Source organism: Tribolium castaneum, chromosome 5, assembly GCF_031307605.1.
Source record: "Tribolium castaneum strain GA2 chromosome 5, icTriCast1.1, whole genome shotgun sequence".
In the NCBI taxonomy this organism is placed as follows: Eukaryota; Metazoa; Arthropoda; class Insecta; order Coleoptera; family Tenebrionidae; genus Tribolium; species Tribolium castaneum.
Window position 1 is genome coordinate 8,746,368 of NC_087398.1, and position 17,954 is coordinate 8,764,321.

At 34.8% G+C, this 17,954-nt stretch overlaps 2 protein-coding genes across 10 annotated transcripts in view; one reads left to right on the top strand and one right to left on the bottom strand.

The window, feature by feature from the left end:
• Window positions 1-17,954, bottom strand: part of LOC661795 (uncharacterized) — a 93,637-nt gene that overhangs the window by 14,206 nt on the left and 61,477 nt on the right. For all 5 annotated transcript variants that reach the window (XM_015979802.2, XM_015979800.2, XM_008195090.3 and 2 more), the window contains one exon: window positions 13,197-13,286. In XM_015979802.2, the coding sequence (XP_015835288.1) occupies window positions 13,197-13,286 (90 nt within the window). The remainder of the gene's footprint in view (window positions 1-13,196; window positions 13,287-17,954) is intronic.
• LOC103312998 (transmembrane protein 272) lies at window positions 672-4,138 on the top strand. 5 transcript variants are annotated; one of them, XR_010334436.1, is made up of 10 exons: window positions 672-899; window positions 950-1,072; window positions 1,117-1,236; window positions 1,287-1,968; window positions 2,076-2,203; window positions 2,253-2,372; window positions 2,419-3,183; window positions 3,339-3,461; window positions 3,506-3,610; window positions 3,937-4,138. XR_010334436.1 is itself a non-coding variant. In XM_008195087.3 (7 exons), the coding sequence occupies exons 1-4, from the start codon at window positions 1,881-1,883 to the stop codon at window positions 2,715-2,717; spliced, it is 630 nt and encodes a 209-aa protein (XP_008193309.2). In that variant the 5' UTR covers window positions 1,749-1,880; the 3' UTR covers window positions 2,718-3,183; window positions 3,339-3,461; window positions 3,506-3,610; window positions 3,937-4,138. The 5 variants fall into 5 exon arrangements, 4 of the variants coding, with proteins under 4 accessions (XP_008193309.2, XP_008193310.2, XP_015835291.1 ...); XM_008195087.3 differs by lacking the exons at window positions 672-899; window positions 950-1,072; window positions 1,117-1,236 and having other exon boundaries at window positions 1,749-1,968; window positions 2,076-2,198; XM_008195088.3 differs by lacking the exons at window positions 672-899; window positions 950-1,072; window positions 1,117-1,236 and having other exon boundaries at window positions 1,749-1,968; window positions 2,076-2,198; window positions 3,515-3,610.

The following is a 17,954-nucleotide window of genomic DNA, read 5'->3' on the forward strand; positions in this document are numbered from 1 at the left end:
CCCCGTATATTTTAATAGTTCAGTCAACATTTTCACTCAAGTCAAATATTAGGCTTGCCTTTCGCCTTTAGGAATTACAACACGTTTTAATAGGGTTATTATCATTACTCCCCAAAATATTTATCCATGTAAATTAAATGCATATACTGTTAGCAATTTTTAAGGTCTGAAAATAGTGCTTTCGCCAAGCGCGTCCTCGTGCGAAAACATGGGTTTGGGGTTGTTTGCCAAGTTACTAGTATTTGATTAGTAAATTCACAAGTCGGGGAAGGATTTAATTACATAGCTGTCTTATAAGCAAGCACGCTACCACATACGAGCATGTCCACAAAAATACCAGAAAAAAACAACTAGAAAATTAGTATTCTACCTATGATCTAATCTCTAAAGTGGACAATCAACAGCCAACACCTAATAACTGTACCAATTACTCTAGTTTTTAACAATTTGACCTATTTAAATAAATGTCATGACACATGACCAATCACGCAATTCATAAGTATTGGAGGAATTTTTAAAATTTCAGGAACAATACTGAAATTAAATGAACTAGGAGCCAAACAACAATAACTTTAATCCTGGCTTTAAATAAAAATCAGAGCTTGGACTTATTCCAATAGACTTTTCTATTAATTGTTGGTAACAAAGACGTTAAACAAAGCTAAAGTAATCCTCCTGTTAACTTCCAACTTCGAAAAAAACTGTACATGTTGTGTGTACGCTTGCACGAAGACCCAATTACAGCGCCACACAACAGTTTGAAATAGAAACAGCCAGTAGCACAAAAATCGCTCGAGGAAAGTAGCTTCAAATTATGGCGGAACAAAATATAACAAACGAGGATTCGAAACGTTCAAATAAAAACACAAGATTCAAACAACTAAAAGAAAAGTTTCAAGGTATGCATCAGTTATTTATTTTAGCATAAAACTGCAAGTTGTTATTTTAGGTTCCTTGAAATTTAGTTTTGTATTTTTTAGTTTAATTCATTTAGCGACTATTGTTATTGCTGCCGTGTATTACGACAAATGTCCCGTCGAACCTGACATACCTAAGTATCTGCTTTGTTTGGGTGAGTAAGTTTTATTCGGAAAACATTTTACTTTCGATTTTTAGGCATTCTGGGCATGGTCACCAAACTGATAAGCCTTTTCAAAAATTTCTTAATAAAGCACATAAGTGTGTCCCCGATCTTATCATTTATTTTAACAGGAGAGTTAACAGTATTGATTGTTGGTGGGTCGGAGATAGAAAGAAAAACTGGAGTTATGTCCGTTTATTTACAGGATCATACTACGTTTACAGGGAATATGAACCCAACTATGATCCCGACAGTGGCGAACTGTATTGTAACAAGACCTTGTATTTATTTGCGTTTATTTATATGACAATTATTTATTCTTTAATATTCCTAATAATAACAATAGTGGGATGCTTCGTGCTCAGTTTAGTGCTGCTTGACAAGTACGGTCCTCATGATATTGAGGAAGATGTCGGGGAGATGGTGGAGATTCCAATTCCAACAGAACCAGGAACTGACGCCATAAAACAATAAAAATATTCATACCAATGTACATTTTCTTTAAATAAACAAAAATCGATAAATGTACTTCCATTAATATCCATTTCGTGTAAACAAAAGCTTAAAAAAGCTCAGGAAGTGTCGCATGGTAAAAATATTGACTGACCTACAATACGAATAAATTCGTTGTATGAGCATGAGTTTAACTTTGTTTCGCTTGGCTTATGCACGCCCACAAATGGCGCCAGGAATGCTAGTAAACAGGACGAAGGTCGGGCGCGTTAGTAGTCTCCAAGCAATGTGAGGGAATGCCCCAATACTTCGAGATGTGGTGATCCCTTACTTTTGAGAGTGAGTAATGGACGAACAACATCAAGGTGATGATGAGACGAATAAAAAGGCGGTAGTAAAGAGCTCCATAAAAAAACTGAAGAAGAAGTTTGTACGTGAGTACAATTCATTATTTCATTTCACTTTCCGCACTTTTTACATCCTCAACTGAAAAGTTGTACCCCAAACACAAGTGATGGATTTTTTAGCTATTTTTTTGTAGCTGGATTGAAATACACTCTTTTAATATCTGCAGCTATAAATTTTTCTATGCTGGTAGTTGGGTGCTTAAACGTTCATAAATGCCCCGTCAACAAAGATATTCCGCTGTTCCTAATAGCCACTGGTGAGGTATTGATTTTTTTGTTTACAACAGAACTCTATTATTTTTTGTCAACAGGTGCTATAGGACTAATGTCTAAATTTGTAAGTTACATACGGGGAAGATTATCGAAGCACGTCCAAGTCTTGTACATCGAATCGGCATTGTACAGTGTCGAGACAATATTTTTTTGCTTGGGTGAGTTATTGACGCCTCAGTTCGTCTAACAACTTCGATGTTTTAGGGACTTATTGGGTGTACAAAGCATTTCAGCCCAGTTACGATCCTTTAGATGGAAAATTGTATTGTAACAAAACCGCGTATTTGTTTGCATTTATCTACATAACGTCATTTTATGCCATAATTATCGCAATTTTGGCGGGATTTTGTTGCTTCATATGTTGTGCACTGTGTCTGTTCGCTGTGGCTACGAGAACCGGCAGTTCCGAATCTCCGCACGTAAACGTTGAAGAAACTGAAACGTCAACCCTTAAGGTGGAAGACCAAAATGTCGAACAACCCTTAGTCACAGCGAATCCATAAAAATCACAAGTTTGCGTGATACACTGGTGTAATTTATTAAATGATATTGTTATAAAAAATTGGATTGTATTCTGGAATCTTACTTCTTCTATTAAACACATTCTGATCTAAGCCCAAATAACTTAGCAAACAATTGCGAGCACAAAGGATTTAATATCCGTCTGTAGTTGATACTGTAGATGCCAACTATTTAGATTGCCACTCTGAACAATATGCCAAACCTAAATTCAAAACTAAAAATATAAATGAGCACCGTACGAAAAATATAAATAGAGAAACAAGTAAACGCGCTGCTTCGCAAAGTGGCGCATGTGTAATTAAAGTGTAAAGCTGTTTGAAAAATCTGCCAATATGTCAAATGGAAAAACACTAGAAGCTGTTATCGAGGTAGAAAAACAAGATAATGAAAAGAACACACAATCGGAAGAGAGCGAGGCTCTGGAAAAAGTCAAATTGAAAGCACCGCGTAAGTTTGCAATGATTAATGAAAGAGGAGAAAGGTTGGCATTATTAATTTATTTCCCTTTAATGTCTGTACGTAAAAAATGATGTTGCCTTCTCAAAAATTCATTTGGCTAATTTGATTCACTGTTGAATGTTTAATGCAATGTTCATTTTTAGCTGGAATAAACGCTTCGCTAGTTTTACTATATGCTATTTTCTTCTTCATGTTCGTTATAGGATGGGTGAATCTGAATAACTGCTCCGTCAGTAGACTGATACCAATATACCTAATTGTGGCAGGTAACGTTTGCTGAAAGTTACGCCAAGCATTATAGAGTTGTAAGGATTTGTAGGTGCACTAACTAAAAGTATTAGCGGAACAACGGATAAGCACCTATTTAATGTGGTCATTGCTTTGGCGATCTTTTACATCGTATGGCACTGCTTAGGTGGGTTGCTCTATTTGCTCCAATTTCAACTATTTATCTAGTTTCAGTATTGAAATTTCAAAGAAAAATCAATAAACTCTTATCTGAAAAAGTAAAAACGATGTGTTCCTAATTTATATTTCTATGTTTAAACTGCGTGCGTTCTATTTTAATTTAAACTCGTTTCCTATCTTACCATTAGCTACAGTGGTAATAAATTTAAATCATTGTATTTACGTATTTAGGTGCGGAAACGGAACCACATGCGAAAGCTTTAGACTCCAAAATAAATACCAATTAATCAAATCCACATATTTAGATAGCCAAAAGTAATCGTAATTTTTCAGGAGCATATTGGGTCTATAAAGAATACCAACCGAACTATGAAGAAAGAGCTGGAGAGAAATATTGCAACAGAACGACATACTTGTTGGCATTTTGGATCCTAACAATACAACACACTATACTTGTTTTTATCATCCTATTATCTGGCTGTATAAAGCTAATGAAAGGTGACTTTGTGGCATCAAAATAAAAAATTGCTTCAAGGACCTATTTTTGAATCCCAGTAAATAAATAACTTATCAACGGATTTGGTGTGATAACGAGTACATACCTAACAAGCACAGTATTTTTTAAATCTGAAAATACGTGAATGACAAATAAATCACAATTATGACATTATGAGTTTTGAGTTTTCATTAAGCCACGATGCTACGAAAGGAATGTAATCACAAGGCGTACGGGAAATGATTGCAACTGGATGTACTTCGTAAATAAAGGCTCAACCACATACAATGAAGCAGAGATACGGTGTAGGTGGAATTCTATTCAGAAATGCACTACCAAACTTTACATGTTGAGGACTTTTAACTGAATATTCCGGAAACGTGAACTACACAAGAACCCAAACAACTTGTTTTAATTACTTAACAATGACTTTATATATTATTCACGAGACTTACATTACAAGCGATAATTAACAGCTGGATTATACGTGAGAGTTTGTGTAACTATACAATTACCCCTTGATATTAAATTAACAAAATTTTGACAAAAAACTTATTCTGTATTCGTACTCCTAACTGAAAAATATTCTCTTCGCAACCCTTGTAGTTACGTATATTATTTCAAAAGAAACGATTTAAAACTCCCAAAAAGTGTTGCTAGTAGGAATTACTCGAAACAAGCATCTTCCTAGTCTACTCACGCTTCAGTTTCATATCCAGTCATTTCCGACTTGACTGGGAGACCAAATTAGTAATTCAATTCCGACAGACACAATTAATTTTTCATTAATGTCAATTAGTTGCGCTTCATCATGTTTCATAATAGCTGCTAAGACATGCAAACTATGATGCATACATTGTTAATTATGCACAAACTTATTTATTAGCTGTTTATTTGAAACTAAATATTATCCTTACAGTGTATTGTTTTAGTAGTTTAACTAATACATGCGTTTGAGCATCTGCTGTATTAACTAGAGTGGAAAATAATTGCGCGTTATATGCAAATGTTTTGACATACTCGTAATTGTGAGCCATTGTGCAAAAGTATATGTACATAAATAGCTTTTTTAACTCTTGCAAAGTCCAGTTTTTGTTAGAACGAGTTTTGCTACACTCACAAAGCCATGCTCGAATTTTAACTTCGTTTTTGAAGATTTTTTATTGTAAGGTTATTTCGAAGTAACCATACTGGGGTTTGTTGTGGCATTTGAAACATTTCATTAAATAAATATCTAAAAAAAAATGTTTAAAGGATTTCTTACAAATTTCTCCGTTCCAAATCCTTCGGATTTATTTAATAAAGGCCAAGCAGAGTTAGGCAGGTATTAAAGTTAAAACTGTTGTCAGCATAGCAGAATATTATTTACAACTTGTATTCAACAGCTATCACTTCATTTCCACATAAGTTTGTGACGTTGTTTTGTAAATGGCGTCGCCCCTCAAATTAATATTGTTTTTATTCGCGATACGAGCATATATAAAGAGTTTCAAATTTGGAGCTGTCTGTTGAATTTATGAGGCTTTCAGATGAAATCTGATGCTGAACAAGCTCAAATTTTCAACGATGTCACAATATCACACACCCCAATGGATTTACTGCTTCACGTTTAAATTAATCTATGAGGAAATAAAACAAATAACAGTTCACCACAAATTCGCATATTGCTGCAATAGAAAACAAAACATCGACAAGAGATTTCAGAAAGTCGTTTTCTGCGAAAAATCAACCATCTGAATAACAGATGTGAAATACTTTTATTCAAACGTAGGATATAAACAGGACGAAGATCGAAGACCTCAGGCAACGTCTAGAAAGCTTTTCCTAGCATAGACGATACATTTTCAACAGGCGCATTGAGAATTGAGATGTATGCATTCATACCATATTATTTGCTTTGGTAATACCTGTATTTATAATAGTTGAATAGACATTGTAATCCATTAAACTAAGTGTAAGCCCTGATATTCAGTATTTGTAATTATAATGCGCTTTGATCGTTAGATTGAGCTAGAAAGGGTCGGTTAAATGACTACTGAATACCTGTATTACCATCAAAATCTACTTTTATGGACGAATGGCCTGGAAAAATCGTTCGGAGGCCAATCTCTTGGATACAATAATATATGTCTTGGGTCAATTTTTAGATAATACTATCACTCTCAACTGGAGGGACATCATCCCGGTCATTTATTTTAGATATCCCACAAAACACACATAATAAAAGTGAAAAGAGCAAATATTTTTTATCCAAGAATACAAAATAGGAGGCATTTGCCGACTAAGTTTCAATTTTTTGTTTGCATTTATGGTAAATGCTTACATGAATCAAGATAAAGCAAGAGTTATGGACTCACACATCCCCATAATACCCAATTCATTTTTATGGAACGTTAATTCGTGAAGTGATGCATAAAAAACCCAGATTGTATCTAGGGCCAATTTACCACACTGCTTTCTGTCTCTGTACTAATCTAATCTAAATCTATATTAGCTACAGTATCAATACAATCTTAACACTATAAAGAAACACTTCCTATTTACGTGTAGGTTATCTCGTATCTGTCTATCAAAGGAGCTAAATAAAACCAGTAATCTTGGAATCTAGTGAGTGAAAAAGAAAACAGATCAGTGTTCCATAACCCAGATTAATTTCTGATCTATTTTCACCACAGTGAAGTCCTTTACGTATACAGTGGAACATAGCAGTGCAAATCAATATCGAATGCAATGCGGCAGGTCTAAAAACTTCCCTTAAAAAAGCACAAATCTCTAGCACGTCAGCAAAGCTTTAAGAAACAAGGAGGGTGTCTGCAGGGACAAAAAGGCTATTTTAAATGCATTTCTGAAGGGAGTCAGGAAGAAAGTTTTAACAGCAACAAACTTAATATAAATCCATTTTCACCTCTCACATTATTTTTGTTTAGAAACACGTGATACGGCTAGTACGGCTTGTAACTTTCGCAATAAATCACACAATAAAATTTAGATCCCATGCGACTTTGCGAATTTCGATGCAACAGTTGCAGTGACATGAACATACTGACAGGGAGTTAGAAGTCATATCTAAAGCACATTTTCGGCCTCATGAATAAATCATTCTCACTGAAATTTAATTATTTGTAAGTAATGACTGACTGTTGTCAAAGAAATTTCATTTGAAACTTGAATTATCGCAGCATTTCCAAGAGCAAGCTTTAAACAAAAACAAAAAAATTGTTTTCTACACATTTCCTGTAATATAGTGATTTTCAAACCGTTAGGGAGATGAAACTAACGGGGAGAAATTACCAAAATAATAAAAAGACACAAAGCTTTTCATTCTCAAGGGTTCACATTTGCTGGCGAATTAAACGCCACTTTAAACGCCTTCTCGTAATTTATGACACATTGAAATAAAATAATGTAGTTCGTTAGCATGAACCCAACTTACATTTTCAGACCGATTTAGTCGCACAAGGAGAGATTTTACTTGTATCGTCCTTAACTTTAAATATATTCCACAAAGACGGATCGTTAAACCGTCTTTTTTAAATACATCATAATTTTCTGCAGTACTTTCTTTGATAGACACATTTTTATTGCATTTTCTGGATGGTTATTCGACGCGTAAAATACCATTTAGTTCATTTTATTTAATATAAATTTAATGATATCTATCAAACTAAATTTTAGTAATATCTGCAGTTGCTGTAGCTGTGTCTAATCAGGCAGGGTTTCCGCTTCAGATTCGCATAGTTTGTAGCATCTGACAACTGTTTATAACAAATTTTAGCCACAATCGGGAAATTTCGAACTGATTTTGACTAATAAATTAGAAATTTGGATTTGTGTTCAGGTTTTGGCAGTTGTGGATAAAATTTCGTAAATCACGTCCACTTATAATATCACAGTCTTCGGGCATAAATTACTTAATAAACCTACTTCGCACGTCGAATCATTCTGAGAATGGAGAGTGATTTCTGTCGTCTCTAATGGCATAAAAGTCAATCACGCAACAGTAGCATTGGATAAAATTGGTCCTTTTTCAATTTACGAAAGCGGTTTGAAGAAGAACGAACGAAACATAATTATAGCTAATCACACGGTTAGCACCGCTACACAAAATGATTGAATTAAGTGTTTCCCTACGTGTTCTTTATTAGACAAAAATATAATAAAAACACTGGATGCTTATAAAAATATTCCCCCCACGTCGACGTTTCCTTTTAAATTACATTAATTCCATAAATTTTTTAAATCGTTTTTCGGGTTTACCTTATATCCGCAAACTTTTCCAACATTTAGGAAATACGCTTAAAAACTTGGTTGACTTCGCTCGAATAAACTCTCGAACAAGCAGATGCATATTTTCCGACAATAAATATCTTAAAAATGCCACAACCTACAAAATGGTAGGTACATTTATTAATGACCTACCAAAAATTAATACAGTGTAAATTAAACCCTAATTGTTTCTACTTTAAAAACGTATAAAAGGAAAAAAATAGGAAAAGGTGCCACCACCTAAACTATCAAAAATTCCTTGTTTAGTTCCAGTTGTAAGTTGTAAGTAGCGCTGTAAATAAATAGATTTCAAACGACTTGTCATCGAAGATTCATTTGTCCTCTGTCCAGCACGTTAACTTTGGAAACCGCATTTAAAGTTTTTGCGGCGGAAAAATCAGATATAAAATCGAAACAATCGTAAATATGTCTAACTTGCAGACAGAAGAACACAACTTTCTTTGTTTCACTGGAGCAGTTCCAAAGAGAGAACCAGCTTCTCAACAGCAAGACAACTTACGATTACGATGACAGTGATGTATCGCTCTTCAAGTCATCAATCACGATATTACTTGCAAAGAATCACTGTCAACAACTGTTGCTGCTGTCTATCCTTGATCCGAGATGCGAGAGCGATCCCATCTTGGCCGCATTTTAATTTTTTTTCACGCGCTTTAGTCGATTTTTATCTTCCAGTCTGTTCCTCATGACTGCGTTAATTTTTCGGTTCTGTTTAGGTGGCCATAAATATATCAGGATTGTGGTAAAGCGCTGTTGAATATCGTGCCATTGTGTCAACAATAAGAGCATTCCCAAGCTCTCTTGAGCCCTCATTGTAAGACGCTATTCTAGACCGCTGCCAGAATTACCAGCGCCATAACTAACTCCGACATCTTAGTTTTAATAACAATTGTTGTGTCTTCAAGTTATATACAAGATTACGCCCCCACATAATGAAGCCATTTATCGATGCGCCTACACGCACTTAATTGTTCTGCTTTAAATTACTGTATCTACTCCTAATGACTTATTGTCAAAACAGCTGCAAGCAACAGTAACTTAAACTATTAAGTTTCAAGTTTACACACCCCACACATCACACACACGCCTGCAATTGACGGACTGTGCAATTAAACGTGAGTAAAAAGTTCGCCGCTGATTCCACGACTTTTATCTAGATCTACAACAGCCCTTGAAGAAGTTCGTCCGAGCTCGAAGACTACTTTGAAAACTGTTTCTTATGTAGAATCGAACTGCGAAACCAAAACTGGGCAAATTTTGTGTTTATCCAACCCCCGGATATAAATTTAACTAGAAAGTTCTTGTCTCTATACGAAATATTCCCCAAGAAATTTAGCCTTCTTAGTTTATAAAATAAAAATCCTTATAAAGGACGGAGGCAAAAGAAAGTCCTTAACATCTTGTCAGTGCTTGAGGTTTAGGGTTCAAAGCTAAAAGAATTCAATTAATGCAAGCACTAGACGTCTAAAGCACATGATTTAAAATTAAATAGATTTTGCTTTGAAAAAGAGAAAAAGAGGGAGGAATCAACGAGAAATTGTGAAAAAGGTTGAGATATTCGGTTCAATCCCCTGCGGAGCGAATTAGACGAATTCGTGTACACTGATTTGAAACGAATTTGCAGAATGACGAATGTCGAAATGCGTAACAAGTTTCTCGCTGAACAAAACGTTCTGTACTGCTGACGGGAAAACTTTATCACTAAATAATAAAAGAAATCTCCGTTACTCAATTGCGACAATTTTATATTCTGGCAGTTTGGTATAAAATTTTATACTAAACAAGGGACTGGGTTTTTGTTAATGTTATTAATTAGATTGCGCCGAAGGGGTTTCCGTGACTTACCCCCGTTTATTACTAAAAAGGAAATTAGTTAAGTTTAATAAAAGATTCCACCCCAAAAATGATTTAACATTAACTTAATGGATTTTACCCACCTAATGCTCCTTTGTGTTTATCCTTCATATCTGCAGTCATTTATTACCACACAGGCATGGCAAAAAGACAATTTACAACAGTTAGGTATTTGTGAGAGTTTGCTAGACAACTTTCCGTGAAATGAAAAGCTGGCTCGAAATTATTTATAATTGCAAGATCTGTTTTATAGACATGATTTGTTTTGGAAACCTTTTAGAGAGATGAGCAATTACCAAACCAATTTTAAAGTTGACGATGTTAGGGTAAATTAGTTACAAACTTCTTTTGTGACAAATTTGCAGTAAGAAAGCGTGGCTCATTTAGTGCAATATCAATTTCGCTAAGTGCATCATTTGACTTCGAAGGACTTATTTTTTCCTAGCGTTCGGCACGAGAACGCTATTATTAAAATTAAAATCCCGGCCAGGTAGGCCAGCGAATTACGTTCACACACTCACGAGTTTTGCTTTAAAGCCGCAATAAAAGGGAATGAGTAAGAAAAACTTTTTCGATTTCAAATATTGTAAATTTGCACGCGATATCAAGTCACGAATCTCACAATGTGAAAATGACTCTTGTGTGTAATGATCTGGACGAAATTCTCTAAAAGGAGCTTCCGTGAAAAATCATGTCACATGAACTCACCTGAAACGCACGACCACGTTTAAATTAAATCAAATGGCGGCGAGCATTAATCATCTCCACGAAAACGTCGAAATACGACCCTAGTCCATCACTCGGGATAGCCGACAACTTCATTAAGACCCCCAAAAATGTTTAATTTAAACTTTTCGACGTGACGATGATGGAAGTGACGCAATGCGTCAGCTCAGCATCACCTCCCATGCATTACCATTGATGGGTTTCCCGTAGGTTTGCACCAAAAGAAGCGCAACCATAATTACAGACAAACAACCCACAATAAAACGAGTAGGTATTTTCAGCAATTAACTAATCTAGTTCTTTTGTGGTTTCTTGTTCAAAGACCACATCACAATTATGGGGTTCAAAGACAGCAAAACAATGATTTAAAAGATTAAATCCTTACAATGGGCAACAAAAGTGTAGCACCAGAAATTTTCTGTGATAATTAGGCACTTCTTACTAGTCCAGAAATAAATTTTATCCCAAAATTTCAAGGACCAAATACTACTAATACTTCAACTAAATTTCTGTTCGAAATACTTCGATATTCTAGTTGAAAAATTGAATAATGGGATCATATAGTGCTGTAATAATTGTTACCAATTTCATTTCAAGTTCATAGGGCTCTTGGATTCTGTATAAAAAGACAGGAATTAAGGGAACACAAGTTGAAAATCTTATCCTTCCTTATATGAATTTATATTTCTAAACTGTGTTGGGAAAAATTTTAGATATTTTTGCATGATCTATTGAGAAAAGTAAGTAACTATAATGGGCAATGCACAACTTAAACTCCACTTTCAACTACTCGTATCATACAATATATCATACCTATTACCCAAGTGACAGACGGTCATCAATTCAAACTTTCATAGTAAATGTTTGCGGTAGCGTTATTATTCATTGTGATTAGACGATATCACTAAAATTAACCAAATGAAGTAGCAGTATGTGCCTTTCGAGAGGAAAGTTTGGTTTAAAAATGCAGGCTTCTACAATTAACAGAAAAAGAACGAAACAAGACACGGTGCTTTTTCTAAAAATGAAATTCTAACTAACTTGTGAGATGTAGGTAGAATAAAATTTCAATTTAGAAAAGTCCCGCACAATGGAAACAATTGTATATTTGCTAAAATTTTATTAAATTTCGAGCAATTAATGAAGATGAGACTTTCAAATTATTGTGATTTGTGATTTTGTCGGGCGTAATTTGCACCTGAACTCATTGATGACTACCCACTGATTAGACCGCAGAGATTCTAAAGCCTCACGTTCAGAAGGTTAACCACTGACAACTCAGTTGCTATTGAATATGTCCTTGTGGTCTAACCAGATAACAAACCACGCTGAATACACAAGTTCATCAATATTCTTAATTAAATTGACAAGATCATAGCTATTGCGGTTTAATAAAGTCGATAAAAAATGTAACTGAAACTTCAGTTAGCACTAAATTTTGTATTTCCGTAAAAATAAAAAATAAGCAATTAATTAATAAAGCATACGATGATTAATTCGTCTGCTAATCATGCACTGAAAAAACGTCGGATTCCTTGGTGAATGTAGGAAAGGATTTAGTAAATTAAAAAAAAACTAGGGTTTCTTAAGCGCACTCCAGAGAATACCGATGGGATACCAAATCGCCTGGCGTTCTATTAGTTAATTTGTATTACTTTGGGTGAAAAATGTGCAATTTGGGGTGGGTTATGTTCGAGAACAAACAAAATGAGGCCGGTGCGTGATCGAGATGCGTGTGCAAGCTTTCATGCGCAAGTTGCTGGAAAATTTACAACATTCAAAGCCGCTGTGAATTCGGGAAGTTTGACATCGATCTTACAGAGATAAAGTAAAACGATTTGTCTAAATCACCATAAACATAATTGTTGCAATAAATACTGCATAGTTCGACGTGACATCTAACTAGGTTTGCGCGGCGGCACATTGGACTCGAATTCAATCACCCTTTATTGGAGGTTCTAGGGCCCTACGGTTCTGTTTTAATCACGTAACTGGCATGCGACGTGTTTGCCTATTTGTCTGATTGCTCATGGACGGAATGAGTCGGAACGGACCAGGCACATCAGGCACCTCCCAGGAAGTGGAAAGGATGCAGGATGAAATTTTGCTTCATTGCTATCACAAAATAATTCGGGCAGGTTTTAAGCGAGTTATCGCCGTATCGCGACAATGAATCCGTCGTCAGTTAACTTGGAAAACAAACACAATGCGGGTTTATTAAAATGCTTACCTTTTTAAGATCTTTGTTGGGTTCGCCGTCGTCTGCTTTTCTCTTTTCTGTTCCTGTCAATTTGCCCTTGTCCTTTTCACCTCCGCATATCTGCAAAACCAAGAAACATAATTAAGAACGTTTAATTGCTAACAGGAAACGAAAATCCTAAAAGCTTCTTTCACAAAAGAACGTTTATACTTTGAAGCTTAATTTACACCCGCATCAAATTTAATGAACTCGACAAAAGTTGAATGAAATAGTATTGTTATTGAAAGAGCCGGAATAATTTTATCTTTTTTGGGATTAACACACGAGTGATGTACGTACTCGGTTTGTGGGCAATTATAATAAAACAACAAGCAGCAAAAGGTCTTGGCAAAAGTACGTTTTGAGAACATGTTTCCTTATACAGAGCTTTTCGGGGCTTCGATAAATTGAATTGAAAACGTGAATAGAGACAGCACTTACGAGGTCTTGCAGTATGTTTCTATTTTATTTTACTAATATTTTTCAATTAGTTCCACTTGTAAGTATCGAGAAAAAGTAGGTACAAATTAACTTAACAATAACTGGGCACCTTCTAAAACAGTTACGCTCTAACTAAATTTATATTAAACTATTATCAGATATGGACTTAACCATGTTAACCAAGTTCGTGAATTTGTTTGAGGGCAGAAAGGGTTAGCCGAACTTTGAAACATTGCGAGACTGATAACCTTGCTGTTTGTAGTTTCAAAGCTGATTATGATGGTATACTTCTCTAGGGTAGAATAAAAATGTAACCTGAATTAAAATTCAGCAACTTGGTAAAGTGTTTTATTGATTTTTAAATGTAAAATGTTTAAAAAGTTGCATAAAAACGCCTCAGATAGCAGCCGGCTGAGTCATTTATATTTTTTAAATAAAACACCCTATATTGCTTTTTAAATTTTGCTTAAATTTTGAAATAAAAATTTAAAAAACGTATACTATTTTTGGACATCCTTCGGTAGCCGGTTAGTTCTAAATCAATGCATTATAAGCATATTCTGTGTTATTTCACTTTATTTTTGGGTGACCTAAACCAAAAAGTTACGAACTTTAATAATAGAGACATTTCCATATATCCAATTTTCCCAGTGCGCAAAACCGATTTGGAAAATGTTGCCAATAAAACTTGACTTCTCAAGTTTGCTTAAAACGCAAAATCACTTCAAATTGTCCTTTAATGTAAAAACTTTGGTCTCTTTATATTCACTTTCCGGAAAGGAAACAGTTTTTGTGAATGTAACAACCTTTTGTTGTGTGCTTACTTGAGTCATTAAGCAATTACGGAAAATGTCGTCCTCGGGGGAATCCTTTTAAAAGGAACAACGTCAGACTGCGTCGTAAGAATTCCCCGTAATTCTGAAAAGCCGCTCTCCAAAGGGCCTAATGTGACGGCGCGGCGTGTAGTTTCATTCAAAATTAGACGATTAAGAGGCACACCCCCTGTACATACTGCCAAAATAGTAATATTGAGTCTGGATAATAGTTGTAATTTTCCCGGGGAAACTTAATAGACTGAAAACTTCGTCGCATTGTCTTGAATTTCAAACGTTTTTGACCCCGTTGAAAGCTTATGTTGAATCAACTCCAATTGATAATTGTTGATAGGAATTTCGCTAATTTTTCTTAATAAAAATACGAGTACATGCTAATAAATCACCAGGTGTGCCGTGAAGTTGTGTTCGTTGCGATAAGAACGGTTGTATGGAACGAATGGGAAACCAAATCAGCAATTTAATATAATTGAAATTCGATGCGAGCTCGTTCTACATGCAGAAAGCATAGCCAAAGATTCAGTTCCAATTTAGGGAAGTCAATGAGTTAAAATTTATAAGTAGAAGGAATTACCTTTCCTGAATCCTTTTTTGTAATGAAAAGTTTACCGAAACAGAATTAGAAGTTTTAGTACAGAATGACCAATCCTATTATTCTTCATTCACTCTAATTTTCTTTGTGCAAGTAAAAATAAAAATTAAACAAAGCATGGTCCCAAAAATTGAAAACTGTGAAATGTTTTAAAGAGTTGACTAGTTTTAGTTTAGTATTTCAACCTTTGTACCTGTGTGTTCAAATAAAAACGCAAAGCGTGGAGATAGAAGCGCGAGCGTTTGATCCCATGCCAGAAGGAAAAAACATACAAAACGTTTGTCTTTTTATAAAAATTATAGCAGCTCTCTAATAGAAGAACCCAATACGAGGGCACCTCTGTTATATATAGCACAAACGCTCCTGTGAACAATAAAAAGGTTTGATTGTAGAACTAAAAATAAAACACTTGGAGTTTTCCAAGTAGCGGAATTGCAATAGAAAATCTTTAATTAACTTAATTAACAAAGGAAAAGTTTCGTAAGAAATCGATCATAAGGAATGGAATAGGTAAGTGTTAAAATAAATAAAGTAAAAATGTGGATAGAAAAATCAATCTTTTAAAAATTTGCTTGGAATGGGCGCCACGTCATGAACAAACCATTAAGTTCATTGTTGTTAAACAAAATAGTCATTTTGTCTTGATAACTGGACTTTTGTGTGCCATTAATTGTATTGCCATTCGCGATTGGCTGATTCCAATTTAATCAAAGTTCTTTCTAAATAATTGAATAACGACGTGTTGGAGCAGTTTGTCGATAATTTGAATTCACGATTGAGATCAAATTGACATCGTATTAAAACGTACATAATAAATGCTACGAAGGGAAATCACGGCACGGTTGTTTTCATTTTTAACTCTCTGTTTGGACCAGCAGCGTATGCAGACGCGTTCATTAACTTTGATTTAAACACTCATCCTAATGGAGGCTTTATTATCTACTTATTGTGTTCATATTCCACGTCTCATTAATCCAAATTCACACCGGGAAAACGCCTGGCTGTTATCTCCTTCCGTTTTGTGATTTTATAAAACGGAATGGATTTTACTAAAGCCCAGTGATAGGTGCGACCCTAATTAGGAAAAATATCCATCTACATCTACTCGTTTTAGCTTTATAAATTGGTCATACAAAAGTTTGCATGCAAACCTCTAGAAATGCGAATGCTTAAGTCGGTAGAATATGTATTACCATTCTAACCAAGTACGTTTTCAACAGCGTATCTTCAGTGCAAAAGAACACATCTAAAGTAATATTTCGGCATATACTACCCTATTTTTAATCATTACAATCATTAAAACACAACGCTTTAGTTTTAGTAGTTACCATATCCAGCCAATTATTTTTTAAATCCAGAAAACTCATAAAATCATCAGGAAAATACCCGAACTGGTTTAGTGGAAACTACGAATAAATAATCCCATTTTATTTATTTACAGCAGATCATGTAAAGGATTACATCCACGCGTATATTTTTTTATTTCCCCATGAAGTGATATTTATTTCAACAAAATACATACACTCGTACTGGCAGTTTTAATGCTAGTAATTTATAAGTTACCATCGTTGACTTATGAAACATAAATTATTCAAGCGTCGCATAAAATATACTGCAGTTCTGAAGTCTTAATAACGAGAGCTTTATTTTTTTTAAACTTCCTTCTTGGACAAAATACTGTTCTTTTCTCATTGTGGTAGTCTTTTTTGATATGTTACTCACAATTTTAATCGAGCATTCTACATAATTTGTAATTTGCTGACCTTACCTACCTAAATTTAGGTAAGTATAGACGAAAAACATGTTGGTTTTGACGATTCCCATTGTACACCAATAAGGGTTTGCCAGTTTGCTCGGTAAATGTATCAATATACATCATCCCTCTGTTATTACAATTTAATAATTTTGATCGAGTTTGATTCAATTGCTGCTGCCCGCTTAGAATTGTAGATTAATTAACAGGAAATGGCCCCTCAGAGGATTTGAACTTGACTTGGAGTGACTTTAAACTCGGCTCACGATCAGTCTTGGGAGGTCGAGCACAATTAGGTGTTCGCAATTTATCAGAGAAATTCACCCAAAGATTAATTTGTCCATTACGGTGGACCTAAATACAGAGCTCAGCGTTGTGCGTGAATTAAGTGTGCACATACATTCCAGAAATGTGAAAAATTTCGAACGATTTATTCCACAAGTAATATTAATAGGCATTAATTACACCAAAAATTTGGACAGTTGTGCAGCCGAGTATTTTTACTGAAGATGGTGGTAGGCAGATGGCACACGTTATGTGCCCAATAGATCGCCTGTAATTTGAATCATCCATCACTTTGACGAGATACGCTAAAAGTTTATACATTTTCGGTGCTCGAAATTATCGCATAAATAGAGCAGAACGCAGCGATTTAAATTAACACGTTCATTTATCATTAATTTCATTAATGTTAGGGAAATTGTCGTAAAGCGACATAATTTTTCAAAGACGGACTCTGTGCAAAGAAATTCAAGAAGATTTATATTAATGGAGGAAACTCGCAACGAGTGAACTGAACCTTTATACTCGGATCACCTGTTGTATCAATAAGATTTGTGACATGGCAGAGAATTTACAGTATTGAAGTCCACCAATCCTTTTTAAGACGAAACTTTAAAAAATCTATGGTTACAGAAAACCTAATCGATTAACTTCGTACGTTTGTATAATTTTTTCTTAACGCCGGTGCTGATGCCAGAAAGCTGAAAGAAAATTGCCTCTGCCATGCTTATTTCTTGCAGTTTTTTGTACACATAACGCCAATATTAGACGGAACATAGATGAAGTTAATAGTACATAATCTTCAATTTTCCAAGAAATTAGGTTTTCACGTTTCCAACACTGCAATC